The 18874-nt window shown below is 41.9% G+C and overlaps 1 protein-coding gene and 1 long non-coding RNA gene across 3 annotated transcripts; one reads left to right on the top strand and one right to left on the bottom strand.

Moving 5' to 3' along the window:
- Positions 1-951: 951 nt before the first annotated feature.
- Positions 952-5827, bottom strand: LOC117547293. Its single transcript, XM_034217914.1, has 4 exons — positions 5530-5827; positions 5286-5399; positions 2374-2581; positions 952-1459 (listed from the first exon to the last, which is right to left on the bottom strand). Exons 1-4 carry the CDS (start codon positions 5706-5708, stop codon positions 1136-1138), a joined length of 825 nt encoding a protein of 274 aa, XP_034073805.1. The 5' UTR covers positions 5709-5827; the 3' UTR covers positions 952-1135.
- Positions 5828-14520: 8693 nt separating this feature from the next.
- On the top strand, positions 14521-17769 carry LOC117547295. 2 transcript variants are annotated; one of them, XR_004569155.1, is made up of 4 exons: positions 14521-14563; positions 15390-15740; positions 15829-15939; positions 17530-17769. It is a non-coding gene; the product is annotated as an uncharacterized LOC117547295 (long non-coding RNA). The 2 variants fall into 2 exon arrangements; XR_004569154.1 differs by lacking the exon at positions 14521-14563 and having other exon boundaries at positions 15252-15466; positions 15587-15740.
- The last annotated feature ends 1105 nt before the right edge of the window (positions 17770-18874 follow it).

Raw genomic sequence — 18874 nt, 5'->3', positions numbered from 1 at the left:
AGACAGCACATTATATATCGACATACATGAAGCTTCTGGTATGTTGCAACTGACAAACCACATGAACAAGTGAAGACACAGTATAGTCATAACATACTTTTTGGTAACACTTTACAATAAGGTACACAACATGTGTTTAGTTACTGAGGAACTACTAGATAGTTAATGGTTAGTTAATGAGTAGTTCCTCAGTGACTGCGATTGAGGAACTGATGGTTAGTTACTGGTAAACAGACTGGGGGTACTGTATTAACGAATCATTCGTTAATGGTTAGTTAATGAGTATTTCCTCAGTGAACTTATGGTTAGTTACTGGTAAACAGACTGGGGGGTACTGTATTAATGAATCATTCGTTAATGGTTACTTTATGAGGAGTTCCTGGGAGACTTTGATTGAAGCAATGGTCCGCTGCAGCAGGGCACATTTAAACCTGCCATCTTCGGCTGGCTTGGGTCCCACCCTGGATCAACTGGTGGAGGTGGATCCGATTTACCTTACCATTACTTAGGCCGTTTGGGTATGGTAAACTCAAGGAACGCAAACAAAAACAGTAGTTACCCATTACCTAATGATTACCTTACCGTTACTAAAACAGTAGTTACCCATTGAGTAATGCTTACCTTACCATTCATTAAGCAGTGTGTGTCCCCTCAAGTAAAGTAATGCATCAAAAACAGTAGTTACCCATTACCTAATGATTACCTTACCGTTACTAAAACAGTAGTTACCCATTAAGTAATGCTTACTTAACCATTCGTTAAGCATTGTGTGTCCCCTCAAGTAAAGTAATGCATCAAAAACAGTAGTTACCCATTACCTAATGCCTACTTAACCATTCGTTAAGCAGTGTGTGTCCCCTCAAGTAAAGTAATGCATCAAAAACAGTAGTTACCCATTACCTAATGATTACTTTACCATTCGTTAAGCAGTAAACAAATAAACAAACCCTGTGCACTCAAGTTTACATTTTTATTTAAACAACAATCCAAAGGACACTAATAATGAAAACAAGGTTGCATCAGAACTTGCAAAAGTGGCGTATGTCATGCAGCAATCTGCCTAAGGGACCATCTTTGTGTTCATTTGCCAGCCAATGTGTCCACTCGATGAAAGCAAGATGACTCTTCAGAGTCTTCAATGTGCGGTTTCCTCGCAGTCTCCAGACCTGTGACTTGTACGTTGACCAAGCCCTCTCAATGTTTTGGGTGTGGGCCGGCTGTGGTTCACAGAGAAATGGACAAAGCCACTTTCTGCGATTGCAGTGGTGTATGCCCTCCACATGTCCGTTATCACCGTGGTCCCTTGGCGAACGTATTTTGTGACCAGAGGAATTAAGTGGCGCCGTGATCTTTGTTTCACCAGCCTCAGGATAGGTCTTCTCCTTTTTCCTCTGATGCCCAGCATTCCAAAGACCCATTTTCTCCTCCTCCACGTAGGACCGAATCTTCCCCTACCATACTGTAATAAAGCAGTGAAAAAGGACAACACAGTTATATAAAAATAAACATCAGGAATTTCAATTGATAAACAAAGTGAAATGTGTTTATTTGCTTTATTTTACAATTTAAAAATATTCACTTCCTTTCTCAAAAAAGAAGAGACATTTTTTTAAATGTAGTGGTACAAACAGAAAAGGCTGTTTAATTTTATTAAGTTAAAGTTTGCTTATTTTGCTGCAAGAAACATGAAAATGTAAGATAGATATTGTAATTAGATGATATATAAATAAGATTATGCACTTTTAAAATGTTAGTAATAAAAAGTAAGAATAAGGATTTATTTCCTTAAAGGTGGGGTAGGTAAGTTTGAGAAACCGGCTCGAGATCGCTAGAATTTGAAAATACACAACCGGAGAAAATCTGCCACTTCCTTACAGAGCCCCTCCTCCAACACACACGAACGCACACATGACCAATGAGGGCACGAGATAAGTTTGTGGTTGTACTTTTTACAGTATTACGGCTTCTACAGAGGACATTTTTTATTTATTTATTGTCAAAGCACTTAAGATATTCATTGCTATCGGGATGTTAAGAGCATTCCATGGAATATAACAAAAAGTGTATCTCGAGCCGGTTTCTGAAACTTACCCACCCCATCTTTAATGATCTGATTGGATGAGATAATTCTTAGCTTCTAAATCCTTTTTTTCTGTTATTTGACTGTGTATACACTGTGGAGCTGGCTCTCTCTAATGTATACTTTGTCTCGCCAGTCACAAGGGTGTGAATGACACAATTATAAAATTACATTACTTTGCTCATTCATTTGTTAATCTCTGACCTTAAAATATATGTTGTTATTTCACCTTGAAAAACAAAGGTTTTAGTTTTAGTGAGGCCAAAGGCTAAGGCTCTGTAGTTTATACACACCTTCCTTTTGTGGTAGAAGTTGCTTTCGTCCAGCATGACAAATTCGTTTGGTCCTCCAAGTCTCTGCTTTCCCCTCCTTTCTCTCCTCTTGATTGCACTCTTGCAGACCTTCCTCAACTTCAGGCTAATTTTTGACAGCGTGCGACTGCTTCCTGCCACGCCATCCTGCAGCAAGTCAATTTGCCTTAGCTGCAGTCCCTGGGAAAATCTGTTAAAGATCAATATAGAATTACTAAATATGAACAAAAGCATATGAAGAAGAACGCATTCAGCACCAGTGGCTAATGTATAATTATAATTCACATTAGACATTTGTTATTACTCAAGATGAAACAGAATATTTTAATGTTGCTAATTAATTTTATCTATCAAGTTTCCCTGTATCAGAGCATCTACACATGTATTTTTAAGCTATTAGAATAATCACACATTGTAACGTTCTGAACCCATTTTTTGGTTGAGGAACATTTTGAATGCAGGAATTTTACTGTAACAGAGTATTCGTACACTCTGGTACTTCTACTTTTACTCTAATACAAGATCTGAGTACTTATAGTCAAGTGCAATATCTGAGTACTTCTGTTTTACTCAAGTACAATATCTGAGTATTTCTACTTTTACTCAAGTACAAGATCTATTCTGTTTATAGCCTATGAGAAAAACTATTAGAAAACGAAAGCTAAAGCTAATGTTAGCAGATAGTGACAATGTATGCTAGTCAGCTAGCTCAACGATTCTTTAAATAATATTGCGACAGAAACATTTTTCTGTTCACATCACGCTCTGCCGCTCCAACAGGGAGCTCTGCTCTGAACACCCGAACGGCAAGGCGATACGGGTCCGTTCTTATTGTGCATCCATGGGTAAAGGCAGGGTTCGAGTTATAAACTGAGCTCTATGGGGGTCTTTAAAACTAACGCATGCACCTTATGCGCGGGTGCACGCACGCGCAGGCGCGCACACAGTCACAGTATTGCACACCTTGGAGGTGCAGACTCCAAGTCTCATTAAACATGCTGGAGCTCAGTTCTGCAACTTTCTTCGGAAGCACTTCTTTTAGTTTGAGCTCCGCTTTTTCAACAGCTCGTTTATGAGCAATATGTAAAAAATCGCGGTGTATGTAAAAAGATGTCCGCAAATGCTTCTGCACAGGGCTACTCACACAGTACCATTGGTCCAGGCATCAGTGGCGGTTCTAGACCAATTTGACTGGGGGGGCCACTGGGGGGCCAGTTATTTTCTGAGGGGGGCACAATAAATGCAGGACGAAAAAGAGAACTAGACAGTATGAAGTAATTGCGCATAAGAAAACAATGCAATAGTTATTGGTATTTGTTTCAGTACACTTATTTATTTCAGATAGATCTTATAGTTATTACTGTTAGCTTCAGCTTAGGTTATAGTGCAATGTTTGCACTAACACCATATTTATATAAAAATAAAGGCAATGAACAGTTACATCTCTACTTTACATAAGGGTGTCTGCACAATTTCACATTACAGCAACAAAATCCTGCGGTTTTTGGCAAACCGAGTACCAGAAAATATACATTTAAAAAAAAAAAAAAAAACGTTTCATTGTTAGGGGTGCCACAGAGGTCAGAGGTCAGTGTTAGTGGGGCACTGGCCCCCCCCTAGAACCGCCCCTGCCAGGCATCCACCAAATGCGTTCCATATTTTTTCTCCGAAAGTAAGAGAGTCTTGGCTTCCTTACAGACGAGGCATCCAAGACCACCCTCCTTTGAAAACAGCCAGGGGTTTCTTTCTTTCCAGGATCTCCACTGATTGTGTCCCCAGTTAAGTGGTGGTCCTTCTGTAACAGTACCTCCTGCCTCCTCATGCCACTCCGCTTCGGAACTTTCTATGTGTGTGCAGGTGGTCCCACATTCAACAGCATCAGGTCCGCTAGCAAAGACAGAATCCTCCGTAGCAGCAAGGTTAGTGCTAGCTGCCACGCTAGCAGGTGCATTTTGGTTGTCAAAAGCTGTTTCTTTGTGATAAAACCAAAACTAGCCAGGCTTGTAGACCCCGTCGGCGGCAGTGGCCTTTTTTTGGGCGGCATGGTAATCGTCTGCTAGCCTACGGTACTCGTAGTATGTGTGTATCTTGTCAATATATTTGAATGTGTGTTGATATAACGGTTCATTCTTCGGGCGCGCGTCCCACAGCCTCACAGGCATAGATTGCGCAATATTTTATTGCGCACCTTAGAGGTGAAGTGCAGGCATATTGTCATTCAAGAGAGAATACGATGCGTAGTTCTTTTGGAAAACATTGTTTTGTTTGCCTATTTACCTCGTTAACGTAAATAATACTCATTACATTGAAAAATGCATTATTTGTGATCAAAATAATGGTTGTTGGTAATGTATATTAGGACCCCCACAGATGTTTGATTTCACTGGGTCCGTGGGAGCTCAGGCCCCTCCTTATGGGAGCTCAGCTCCCATTGGCTCCCACGTAACTCGAACCCTGTAAAGGTAAAACCTTTATATATACAGTCTATGGTTAAGGGTAAAACGCATGTAGTACAGAACACGTAACATGAAGGTGCCGGGCGGCGCGGTCCCGTGGGTTGGATGCGCGTTCATAATGCCGAGGGAAATAACACTCGAATGTTCTCCTCGGAGTCCGGCGCACTTCCTGGGGGCTTGGTGTGAAAGCGGCGCCATTGTGCCCCGCCACACCTCCAAGCAGCCTGCGTTGTGAATTGCCAAATAACTAGCGCTTGGTCCGCTAGCTCAATGCTAACATATAATGGATAACGTCATTGACGCGCTAACTGAAATTAGCATTTAGATATCGGTAATGTTAAACAACAGTCAACATGCTTAAAATAAACGTAATACTTACAGGCATTCATTTGCTGTGCTTTGAGGAAATGACTGATATTATTGATGAATTAATATTACCTGTAAATGTATTTCATCCAGCTGAACAAGGACAATTTGCTCCTCTGAAACAGGGACAAAGACCTCACTGACTTCTTCGTCGTTTTCCCTCGGTGTTTTTTACGTCGGCACTTCCTACAAAAGACAAATCGTAAATTCCTAGTCCTTTTTTCCTGATAAAGAACTTGTCTTTGTAACATTACATATCAGTAAACAGAGGAAGTCATCGTTAAAACCCATGCTAAAAATGTACGACTTAGCCTACCACTGCAGTCCGTCGACGTTTGAGTGTTTCTCCAGTTTCATCCTCTTTTTGCAGAGTTTGCATTTCATTTTTCCTTGAAGCAATTCCTTTTTCATTAGCCATTCAATTAATTTTTTCTTTTTTTTAAAAGTCTGTCTTCCGTCAATAAGACTGAGTACTTTGGTGTGCAGTGTCATCATGATAACCTATAACCTGACTGCGGCGTTACTACTGCGTTACTGCGGCCCCGGCCCGTCCACAAAACCTAACACCCAGCGTAGTTCAAGATGTGCTGCCGCTGGGCCAGACCGGAAGTGGAACTCCGCTGAGCGCACTAGCGCCCTAGCACCCTGATCCTCATTTCTTGTTCACACGATTCAAACCAATAGTTTTTATATTTTGAATCAGGTATTTCATCTTCCTTGTTCAATTGACAAAGCACAGCTTCTTTATATTCACTGATATACAATTAAAATATTAAAACCGTAATAAAGTGTTAATACGCTGCAAATCGGGATCCGGCTGGAGCACTATGCAAGACACGCCCCTTCATAGCATTCAAGTGCTACGATTGGCCATGAGCCTGTCACGTGCATCTCGGCTAGTGATAAAACCTTTATATATACATATGGATAAAACTCAACCTTTCCATCTTATATGTACACTACAGTCTATGCTCTAGTCTACACGCTTAGAACTGAAAATGGACTCGAGGAGAAGCAAGCGAAAGAGGATGGGGCCCCCTAAGCGTTTAGTGTCAGAATGTAAGTATGAATTGACATTTATTTTTGTCATTTCAGAAATCAGTAACACTGCATCGCGAAATCATCTCAATTGACACATGTTATTACACTTTTTGTTCTGTGCTATCTGATTTGAGGTTGCTAGCTAAACCACGAGGACCCACGTGTTACATAATAATAATAATAATAATAATACATTACATTTATAAAGCCCCTTGCTGGAGCTCAAAGCGCTTACATGACATTTAAATGTTTTGTAAAGTTCCTTATACAGCTTTAGACTTGTTTTTATCTCATAAAGTCCTTAAGTGACACACCCTGAAAAGTCTGGTGGGTCATGTGTTGGGCTAAGACATGTGACAGAACTAGGTACATTTCAGAGGCTTGTTTTTGGTTGCTAAAGGTACAAATCAAGCCATTTAAGAATTAAAATGCTTACATAACATGTACTTTGTTACATTGAACCTGTTAACATTTATTGATCAAATTGATATGAAACAAATTAGATAAATATCGCTGTGACACTGATGTCACATCGGGACATTAACCTTAAACTTTCACAGTAAATCTGGAGTAACACATATGTCACAATTAGAAATATGAGTATGATCTGCTCAGTTAATTTAGGTGATCCAATTATATTTAGTTAATATATTCTTTATTCTTCAATTCAAAGAATGTTAAAACAAATTTAAATCAAAAAATCCTCCTCATTAATTAAGTTATAAATAAGAGTTACTTTACCATTAAAGTTCAATGTCACATTGTCAGAAATGTGGTCTATTTAGTCTAAATTATGTTCCCCTTAATTTCCCCAAAAGTAGAAATGGGTCTGGGTTGTTATGGGTTAAATGAGTTAAATCGTCAAATAAACTGAAATATCTCAATTACGAAGGTTTAACGTTTTATCTTAACTCTTAAATAAGTAAATGACATTAGGGCGCTAGAAAAGAGAGTATTTTGATTTTAACACAGCATTGGGCGATATGTAATGAAAATATAATTAAAAACAGTACATTCATACATTCATTCAAGAGTGGCTTTTCAGATATCCAATTTTGAAATAGTTCCAATGAAGTTATAATATAGCTGGAAAAAACAAAACATACTTCCATATAGTAATGCTCTCTACATCAACAACTCTTTCTGTGCTCCATAATCTTACAGCGGATAAATATTTGGCTGGTCAGTCTGAGGAAGAGCCATGCAGCTCCCACACTGTGGCAAAGGAAATGGGTAAGTGTTTGCTTTCAAATGTTAAGCATACTTTAAGGATCCACTCAGTCTCAGATGGTGTACTAATAAGTAGTTGCTTAGCAGATAGCAGTAAAAAAAACAATATGTAAACGTATAGTGGATTAAAGATGTCACATGCACAAAGTGAAGCCCCTTGTTATCTCCTGTGTTGAGGAGATTCTTCCACTGTGCTTTGCCATACCTTTGTTGGTGGTAGAGGTCAGGGTGGGCAGATAGTGGTTTGGACGACATCCATGTTTTTTTGGTCTAATTTGGCATTTTGGACCTTTACACAATTTCAAATATTCCCTATCGCTATATGTACCATTTTGTCAACACTATTTCTAATTTATGAACTTTCTGTCTCCCCTCTTAAAGCTGTAGTGCACTGCAGTGATGGGTCTGACTCGGATGCATTCACAGGACAGCAGTCTACTATTAAAGCATCAACTAAAGGTTAGGTTGTGTTGTGACATGAAGCTTAGCGCAAGTTCAAGAAGGAAGACCATACCCCCTGGTGTTACACGTCACTGCAAGCTCTTCTCCCATTAAGTAATCAGGGGCGGTACTCCCCAGCTAGCAATCATTGCACCTGCTAAACCCTTTAAATCTGCTCTTCCCTCTCTGTCAGTTGTCATTTCAGGTGTCAACGCACAAGTGTACGCGTCACGGTGTTCATGGTTAAGCCAAGCAGCAGCAGGGCTTTGGCCCAGCTGAGGGCTTCGTTCCAGCTCCAGGCATTTATTCATCAGCTCCGCAGTATCGCGGATTAAGCTACAGGCGGCGTTCCCCAGTCGGGTAGCGGGTCAGCCGGCCGTCCCGCAAGCCCGGACGCGGGAGGAAAAGACAAGGAAATCGGGCTCCATGGAAGTTCCTCCGGCCTAATGGGAATGGCTACTTCACGCAAACAACTGACGCCAGTGATGCCGTCTCTTGAGAAGGCATCACTGGCATCAGGGCCGCCTAATGCGGCGCTTCCGGCTTCACGCGGAACGGGTCCTCATCACATGCGGAGTTTTACCCATTCTGGCTTCAACTACAACCCCTCCTGCAGGCAGGCAGGGCTTAAGCTATCCCATTGAAGCTATTCCTCCCGCGCTCACTTCAACAGGCGTCAGGGTAACGTTGGCAAAGGCAGTTGCAACAAATTCACGAGATGTTTCGTATATTGTTACGACATTTGGGTCATGCAGAGTGAGATCGCTACCCTTAAGAGAGGGGTGTGGCGTGTGCATGCGTGCATGGGCATGGTATGAGCGAGCGGGATACATGTTTTCTAGAAATAAACGAGGCAGCAGAAAAAAGGAAGGTCTGTGATCTTGCGAAATCTATCTTGCGAAACAGGAGAGCTAAATAATGCAACGACCTCCCAAGAAGAGCTCGCCTCTCTCCAGTCTTTCCGATAAAATGAGTTATTGAACCAGAAGCGTGTTGCTTCTGCCCTGGGAGAGGACAGAGAGTCACCCCCTCCCCCCCCCCGTTTCCTCGACTACGGTCTGGGAGCCGACAGGAAGTTCAACACTATGCATTGCTACCTCTAGTCAGGGTTAAGGTGAGCTTCAGGCAGTGTTGGGGGTAACGTGCTACAGTATGGAGTTTCAGTAACGTATTACTTGCATTACTAATGCAGTCGGGTAATTACTCATTACAATGCTCAGTAACTAAACGCAGGTTCAAGCTTCTACACAGCGTTTCCTGAAATGAATGGCGTTTCGTAGGGCTTCTTTTCCTCAATGAACAAGTCGCTGCACATTATCCTGTTTATGACCAGATACTAAATAAATTAGGAATTCACTCCCAATATTAATTTAATGATTATTGACTAAATGATCGGTTTTCTCTTTTTCTTCTCCACTAAGAATATTCCGTTTCTTGGTGCACCAACGGCTAGATCTGCGACAACAACATCTCCTTGGCAGCAAGGCAAGTTTATTTATATAGCACTTTCAATACAAGGCAATTCAAATTGCTTTAAAAAATGAAAGACATTAAGAAATGGCATTTAAAATCAGTCATTTAAAAGGAAGCTAATAAAATAAACATTAAAAGAAAAAGTACATGGATCAAAGTACAGTGCAGTCTAAGATATGAATAGTTCAATTAAAAGCAGCGACAAAAGAAAAGTCTTCAGCCTGGATGTAAAAGTAGTCAGAGTTGCAGCGACTAAGGGTGCAACAACTAATCGACTAATCGATCAAATCGATTACCAAATTAGTTGCAACTAATTCAGTCGTCGATTCATTGTGACGTCAGCAGTGTGTTTACGTGCGTAAGCTCCAACGTTATTGGTCTTTTTATCAGTACCGGAGACATTTATAAATATATGTCATGTTTATTGCTAAAAAAAAAACATTATATCGCAGTCTAGTGTCACAACTCGTTCTAATATGCAAAGGACAAACAAATGCGCCTATGATGTATTTTCGATCAGATGAGATCTCTCTCCCCCATCGCGAGGGGACGGGGCAGTTTACACACACAGCTGCTACATGCAGCGGAGCACACTGCGGAGGTGGCGGAGAGAACGCGCTCCGAGGCGTGGTTAACTTCACCCGCTTCGACGTGGAGAATGCTCGTTGCCAAAGTGCAATAAGAGTTTATCATGTAAGGGCGTAACACGAGCACTTTGTCTAAACATTTAGCAAAAGTGCTCCACATCCAGACGGAGGAATGCACCGGGTTCCACTGTCTTTCTAGCAGCTCCGTAGCTCCATTCACGAGTAACGTTCCCACGTCAGATGTTACGTATGCTAGCAGCAACACACAGAGTAACTACATTATACAAACTCGGTTAATGATTAGAGGTAACTGAGTATTTATTAGTTTCAATTTCAGCTTTTCTGTTTACAGCCTGTCGACAGATTACTTAATACAATTCGGTAAATGCTCAGGGCAATCTCGATGACAAGGTCAATGTTCCCCCCTTTCTACGCACGGAGATAATGTAATCTAATAGCGTGCAGGCCAAGGCTGGCTCTTCAAAGCAGATATTACGACGCGCTTTAATGTTCCCATCATCGTTCAGCGGAACTCTTTCAGCCTTAAGTCAAGTAGGAGAAACTATGCGTGCACCGGCTATTCGGGTAATAATATTAATAGCGTCTCTCCCCAGTTCAAATCACCCACTGCTCAGGGAGATCTCCTAATGCGTTGCCTTCACGCATCTAGCGTTCAAATACAACATTACTAAACTACAACTCCGCTCAACTGGGAAAGAGAAGAAGAAACAGAAGAGACTCCTCCAGGAGCACAGCGTTCCTAATCATGAGGAACTACAGGCCCAGTCTCACACCGGAGTTCCTAGCCATCACATCAAGCTCATGGTATTATCGTTCCTCTAACCAACTGCGTGCATCCACATAAACGTCTTCAACGACAGTTGCTCTTCCTCACCGGGCAACCGTACTTTGCATGCGGATTCTTCGGCACGCATCATCTCCCGTTTCCTGGACGTGGCATCCGCCGGCCTCACGACGACCGTGTTTTCCCCGACTTAAGGACGTGCACTGCACATCCTCCGTTTTGGGGGGGATATCTGCATGAGATCATTCAGATTTCCACTATTTCTACACATTTATTATCACACTTGCTGGATCTAACACTAGCGTCCCTCCATCATCCTCACTTCAGATGATAGAAGACAGTCTTAATCACTCAATCAGCTCATCAGCATCTATGACTCATCCCGGCACACTTAACGCTAATTAAGATATACTATATCATGGGTCATGTCTCAGTATTTAACTAAGTGTACGTCTTTTCTGCGTGCATCCGGCACTTCATTCATATTCTCGGGTTCATGCTCACTTGGCTCGTGGTAAACCAGGTTACGATATTCATGCATCACCGTACTCAAGCTAACAGCTCTCGGGCATTATATCGTCTACATCTCCCTCTTCACCGGACATCGGCTCGTGCCGCCAATCAAGATCTCTTCAGTTTACCTATGGTAAATATGCATATAACTGGTGGTGGCGTCTAATAGCATATCAGGGCTTTCGTTCAGACAGGTGCAGCCATTCAAGGCATATCTCCCTCCTCCCTGCCAACTCGGACGGTGGTCCTCCTCCGCCTTCATATCCCACATTCGCCCGGACATCCGTGCGTGCTGGCCATCCAAGGTCCGAACACTAAACGGTATTTATACATACAACTGGTGGTGGTCTTAGCAAGTCAGCACATGTACGTGTCACCGTGTTCATGTTTAAACACTTCATATCGTCGTGACCTTCAGGTTCGCTCGTATTGAATCCTGCCGCGCAGGTTGCGGCCAGTGGGTCCGCATTATGTTTAAACCCTGCACGTGCAGGGCGAGTAGGTCAGTGTCATGTTTAACCCTGTGTGTACAGGTTGCGGCCTATGGGTCAGCATTTGTTTAACCCTGTGTGTGCAGGTTGCGGCCTATGGGTCAGCATTTGTTTAACCCTGTGTGTACAGGTTGCGGCCTATGGGTCAGCATTTGTTTAACCCTGCGTGTGCAGGTTGCGGCCTATGGGTCAGCATTTGTTTAACCCTGTGTGTACAGGTTGCGGCCTATGGGTCAGCATTTTGTTTAACCCTGTGTGTACAGGTTGCGGCCTATGGGTCAGCTTTTGTTTAACCCTGTGTGTACAGGTTGCGGCCAGCGGGTCAGCGTCATGTTTAACCCTGCGCGTGCAGGTTGCGGCCGGTGGGTCAGCGTCATGTTTAACCCTGCGCGTGCAGGTTGCGGCCAGTGGGTCAGCATCGTCTAATCCAACATGCAGGCGCTAAGCATGGTTGGCGTTCACATTAACCCTACAGTTATTCCGACAATCTCATCATGTCCCTGTGTTATCTCATTTCATCCACAGATCTCCTCAATCAGCCAGCAAGGTAAGAAATGCTTCACATCTCAGCACTTCTTACTTCTCTTCTTGGGGGTTCATCGGAGCGGTTTTCCCCTCCTGAATGATATCCTACAAACTGGGGCCTAATCTCCAAACATCAGTTGATTCATTGTTGTAATCTGTCAATCATAATTTTCGATACCACGTGTCCGGTATTAAACATGTATTTCATACATCACGTCTCTCATGATTGAAATGAAGCTTAGCGCAAGTTCAAGAAGGAAGACCATACCCCCTGGTGTTACACTTCACTGCAAGCTCTTCTCCCATTAAGTAATCAGGGGCGGTACTCCCCAGCTAGCAATCATTGCACCTGCTAAACCCTTTAAATCTGCTCTTCCCTCTCTGTCAGTTGTCATTTCAGGTGTCAACGCACAACCCGCCTCCACCCCTTCGCCTCCTGTCTCCTAATTCAGGGCCAAGCTAATCCTTCTTCCTCCAGACCAGACCGAACCATTATCACCACCACCAGTGTCTAGACCCCGGGGGGTTCATCGGAGCGGTTTTCCCCTCCTGAATGATATCCTACAAACTGGGGCCTAATCTCCAAACATCAGTTGATTCATTGTTGTAATCTGTCAATCATAATTTTCTATACCACGTGTCCGGTATTAAACATGTATTTCATACATCACGTCTCTCATGATTGAAACTGCATTACATTTACATTTTATCTACGGTTACTGTTTTTTGATTGTGTTATCTTTATATATATATATATATATAATATCGCACAATACACTAGAACAAGAAAATATTACATAACGAAAATGTAAACGCTTGTGCAAATGTACTAGAGCCCATTTTACTTCTGTGTGGTTGAGTGCATATTAAAAGTTGAAGTTATTTTTTGCAATTACTTGTGAAGCCCCTGTCAGAATCAATGATCTTACAGTTGCCTTGAAGTGAATATAGTAATGTTTTGTAATGTATTATCATAGGTTTTGCAGTGTTTAAATGCAGTTGCAAGTCCCAATATAGAATTCAACAGTCTCTATTAAATGTGATCAATGACATGTCTGCAACTTCACGACAATACAGGCGGTCCTAGATCTATAATTTTGACATTTTATTGTACATTTTTTGAAAACGCTAAACAAAGGCATGGAACCACAATCTGCCTATACATACTGTTTGTGTAATAACTACAGAAAAGATAATGTTGTTTTTTTTGCCGTTTTTGTCATTACAGATGTTTCTGCAGCTCCCACAGCCATAGCAGCTCTGAAGCACAGAAACAGAGATAATAATGCCTTGAAAATAAGGCTAGATGCTTCAAAGGACAAATTATTAACTGTTGAAAGCGAAAGGGACTATCTGAGGATACAGCTGGCTGAGGGTAAGCAAATCAATAATGATTAAATAATTACTTATTGGCATCTGATAGCTTTTGAGAAAAAAAACAAAAAAAACAGGCACATACACCAAGCCCTACAACATTTCTCATCACAGTCCATGAGGCCATACATGCTTGCAGATGACTAGTTGCATCAGCAATTCAGTCATTTCACTGCAAACATATCATGACAAGCATATAGGACGGACAGCACCAAATGGTGGGGTGGAGCTTGACAGATCAGGCTCCAGCTCACTTCTCTCACTTATCAACCGACAGTGGAGGGTTGGATTGAGAGGGAAAGAACAGTCACTTGTTAAAATATGTTGAGTCCGTTTGTTCGGGGGAAACTTGGAACAGGCATATCACATGCTCCGTTTGAACTAGAGTCATGAAAATGATCTCACATATTCCATAAATCCTAAAGAACAAATTGTTTCACTTACCTAACATTTCAGGTCACGATATTTTTCACTATTTCAAATGTAGTGAAAAACACTATATGAATTTTCACCGATCTGCGTGAAACTCTGAACACACAATATAAGGTTTAAAGATTATTGTAAATGTTCTGACCCTTAGTGGTAACAATAGTTATGTTCTAATCCTCTTGTTTGTTTCAGCTTTGGCCCTTCTAAAAATGGCATCAGTTAAGGCGCCAGTTACTTCTGAAGGTGACCAAATAGGGGCAGGCAACTCCTCTTCATCCTCCACCTCCTCCAATTCCTCCAGTTCCTCCTCCTCCTCCTCCTCTTCGTCAGACAGAGGGAAGAAGAGGAAGAGTAAGAAGAAGAAGTACAAGAAAAACAAATACGGCAAGAAAAAAAGAGGAAAAAAAGCGAAGAAGACAAAAGGAAAGACTGCAAAGAGAGGTACGTTGGCCACCTACACAGTGTCTGACTTTGCAAGTAAGGAGGTAGGATTACAGTGAATTATGTGACAGATTGACCATTGCTCAGTGTAGAGAAGGAACAGCTAGTGAACAGGGCTAACCTGCATTAGCAGGTGCTGTCAGACTGTTTGTGTTCATACTGAAAACACTAAACTCAAACGGATTTGCTCATGCACTTAAAGTACATTAAACTTAATTAGTGAGGGAGTGTCGCTACATGCCTTAGCGTGTTATCATCAAGGGGATCATTAAGGGAACGAATGCAGTCTGGTGTTGAAGTACAGTCGTACAATGTATTTTACAGCTCAATAAATACTTTTAGTATGCATTAAGTCTTTAATTTCAACAAATGTTCAAGTTACAATTGGGCGATGTGTACCCAACTGGACATAGACGATGTCCTCTGCGGCGGTGCTTGATCAGCTCCGGGACCACGGCTCAAACTAAACTCTGCGCTTCATTTACCAATGCTTTTTTGTTTATTTCTGCTGTAATACGTGTTACAATAATGGAGTCAGCTGTTTAACTATTATACATCAACCTGAGCTTATCCTCCCACTTTATGGCTGTTTAAAGTAATGTGAGTACCGCAGTTAACTGTTCCGAAACGGAAACTCTACCCGTTCTTGTGGGGCAGGGAGGGGAGGGCGCCTTATTAACTCATGATGTGATGATGGTCAGGTATCCAACGGCGATGGCTGTCATACATGGCTGATGCACGATGTCATTGTCCATCAGCCCAACCATAACTAGAGTAAAGTTTAGCCAGCCCTGCATCATCTTCTGGTTGTTTTTGTGTTTTTAAGTGGTTGGATTCAATAAAAGAGCTGAGCGCCCAAAAAATATGGTGGACACAAGAAAGACATGTTGCTGGATTCTTAAGGTAACCACTTCTCTTGGTTGGTTATGAAGAAGGAGCATATCAATATATAAATATACACAAATATTTGTTTTGAAATTCAGTTCTGTTGTTAACCTGGTTCTTGAAAAAATATGTCCATAGCTACCGCAAGAATTGCTGCAGAGCATTCTTTTGGAGGTAGTTCTTGACGCTGGAGACATGGCATATTTGACGCTTTCTCTGGTTTGTTGGAAAGTAAGAAATACCGTCAGCCAGGACGCTTTCCGGAAAAAGGCACACTTTTTGTGGATATTGAGTAAGAAATATTGTATTTTACAAATTCAATTTCAATAAGCTTGCTAAATTAAACCTTAGGCTTATTGTTTTATACTTTCTTATTACAGGTGTGGACACAAATTGGTTTCACCATTCCGAGTCCTATCGCGAGGAAATGTCCACCATGTTTTGCATTTCGTCTTGTCAGTTTTGCAGAATGCAATTCAAAGATTGTTCAGGTTGGCATACAATGACATAGATAAATAAGTTCTGTATTTCTGCTTCAGGTGCTTTCAGTGCTTACATAGATTGTTAGATAGATTATATTTCCTCAAAAATGTATCAGTGCACGTCACTCACAGTTAGCTTTAGACAATTAAGTGCTGTCACCATTTGTTTTTTTCAAAGTAACCTAAATTACAGATGGCTGCCACCTGTAATTGATTAGATCTAGAGTGAGTGAAAGTCCAGATTTTACTGAAGAAAAAGGAAATAATTTTGTATTCTCAAATTTAGCTGAAAAATAATAATTGCAGCTTCTTGCAATTTGGATATTGCACTTTCAACTTAAAAATATCAGGATGTCCCACTACATCATGTAAGCAGGAATATATGTGTAAAATGTACTTTTGACTCACATTAATATATTAAAGCAGCTTCCAAACAGACAATTATCTAGTGCTCCATGAGAGTATCAGTAGTAGTCTCACACAGTTAAAGACAAACTCTAAATTAATATATTTATAATTGTAATGTAATTGTGTGGTGGTTGCCGTCATTTCATGCAACAGTTGCACTCCATAGCCAGCTGCTGTTGTCACAGTATGCCGTTTATCCATAGCTAAATATTTTGCCGTGTTGACACTTTTTTGGTCTGTCTGCTAAGTGTGGCTGAGCTGAAGTCCCAGTTATTGTCACAGTATGCCACTGATCAAGTTAGCAACCACCTTTTTTAAATGAGATGTAAAAGTTATATAATTAAACATTTTGTTATTCACTGACATTTAATCATTATAGAACAATATTTAAAAAGTATCTCTATTTTAAACTAAAACTTTAAGGACTTTAAGAAGAAGGACTAAGATGTGTGAAAAAAAATCAACAGATTTAGGGATTTTAGGAGTCATGCCTATTGAGGTTTGTAGGCTAGTGTAATATCTGCAGGGCTGGTGGAATAAAATCCAGGTAACTGTAAAGCGGATACAAGCGGCCGAGATGGGTTTTCTCCGCAGGGTGGCTGGTGTCTCCCTTAGGGATAAGGTGAGAAGTTCGGTCATCAGGGAGGGACTCTGAGTTGAGCCGCTCCTCCTTCGCGTCGAAAGGAGCCAGTTGAGGTGGTTCGGGCACCTAGTTAGGATGCCACCTGGGCGCCTCCCTAGGGAGGTGTTCCAGGCACGTCCAGCTGGGAAGAGACCAAGGGGTAGACCTAGGACCAGGTGGAGGGATTATATCTCTTCGCTGGCCTGGGAGCGCCTTGGGATCCCCCAGTCAGAGCTGGTTGATGTCGCCAGGGAAAAGAAAGTTTGGGGCTCTCTGCTGGAACTGCTACCCCCGCGACCCGACCACGGATAAGCGGAAGAAGATGGATGGATGGATGGATGGTAACTGTAAAGCTTATAAGGGAAGTGGCTTGCCAGTCTTTTCACAATTCCAAAATATGGTGACAGCCTGTATATAGATTTTTTTAAGTTTAATTTAAATATCACTTAACCATAGTATTGAAGATAGCAGATCATTCATAACATTATACATACAAATGATCGAAATCAAATGTATTATTACATTTACAGCCTTCTGTAGATCAGATTTTTCACTTTTGTGTTGTGCAGGATACGTAGGACATGGGAAAAGAGGTGTCATTCGGGCTATGTACTCTGAGCATCCTCACCCTGGGTTCTGCAGCCATTTTTGCTCAACGGATGCTGGGAATTTTGAGTAGGAGGTACCTGGTGTTAAGGCCCCGATATTCAAAACACAGCATTGTTTTTTGCGTTAAAAACAGGCTAACCTTGACGCTGATTTGGGTGACTTGTGTAATTCGTGGAGAAGCGAAGAGTTGTAGTTTTGGTATACAGGTATAAAATACTTTGACAATAACAAAAACGTTTTTTAAAATAACAAGAATACAGTTTAAAAGGAGAGTGATTTGTAAAATATCCATAAAGAAAAAGAGTAATCTGCTTACAGTTCTGTTTCATATGGGTGTTGAGAGATGTTTCCATAGATCTCTTCATTTTGCTCCCAAAGTGCACCAGATTGATGCTTTCAACTTCAATATTTAAAAAAAATCTTCCCGGGGGAGCAAGCCCCCGGACCCCCCTAGAGGAGGTTAGGTCCACCCCACTTAAATCATTTTCATGGATAGGAAACTAAATACATTTGCACACATCTTGTGTCCATATCTTTCTGTTTTGGTGGTCATGCCACAACCGTGCACGTGCATGCATGCGCGAGTCATGGCAAGATATCTGGATTAAGAGGTTGCTTTTTCTTTGCACAGCATGAAAGAAAGGCCAAATGAATGTGCTGTGATTTTTAAGCAGAGGTCAATATTTTGTACGGCCTTCGGAGGATGTTGAACAAATTGAAATGGCCCTTGAGAGGAAAAAGGTTCCCCACCCCTGCTGTATGTAAAGAGGGACTGGTCATATAGTACCGGGTGATTCCCTATCGCCACGATAATTTTCTCCTCCATTTTTTGACATATGGGAAATAACTGCGGTCTGGCTCTCCCAACATACACACGGTTTGATTGGCTAGCGCTTGTACTGTCAGATTTGTATACGCGGGATTTGATTGGCTGACGCCTCCGTCGAGGCGGCAAAAGTAGAACATTGCTCTACTTTTGCAGCGAGCACCGCGAGAGAAGCTACGCTTTGCTCCCACAATGCAGTTCGGCGAATCGTGACGTCACCCCATTCAAAGTGAATGGGCAGAAGCGTTGAAGTGGCAACGCACGCCGCCGTGTGTAGGGGCCGTAACGGCCCGTCCACACTACAGCGTCGACAGCTTCAATCTGCTCATTCACTTTGAATGGGGTGACGTCACGTTGCCGCTTTTTTTCGCCGAACTGAATTGTGGGTAGCATAGCGGTCCGTCTCCGCCAGAGTAGCCAGCGCCAGCCAATCAAATCCCGTTTCGGAAAATCTGACAGCTCAAGCCGTAGCCAATCAA

The sequence above is a fragment of the Gymnodraco acuticeps genome, unplaced genomic scaffold (assembly GCF_902827175.1).
Source record: "Gymnodraco acuticeps unplaced genomic scaffold, fGymAcu1.1, whole genome shotgun sequence".
Taxonomy (NCBI): domain Eukaryota; kingdom Metazoa; phylum Chordata; class Actinopteri; order Perciformes; family Bathydraconidae; genus Gymnodraco; species Gymnodraco acuticeps.
The sequence above is the reverse complement of the archived record's forward strand: the minus strand, read 5'-3'. Positions and strand labels throughout refer to the sequence as shown.

Excerpts from the sequence above, each read along its gene's own strand:
- LOC117547293 (XM_034217914.1), bottom strand. The coding sequence starts at position 5,708 with ATGATGACACTGCACACCAAAGTACTCAGTCTTATTGACGGAAGACAG. Across the intron at positions 5,400-5,529 it reads AACGTCGACGGACTGCAGTG|GAAGTGCCGACGTAAAAAAC; the intron begins GTAGGCTAAGTC and ends TGTCTTTTGTAG. Across the intron at positions 2,582-5,285 it reads TGGATGAAATACATTTACAG|ATTTTCCCAGGGACTGCAGC; the intron begins GTAATATTAATT and ends GATCTTTAACAG.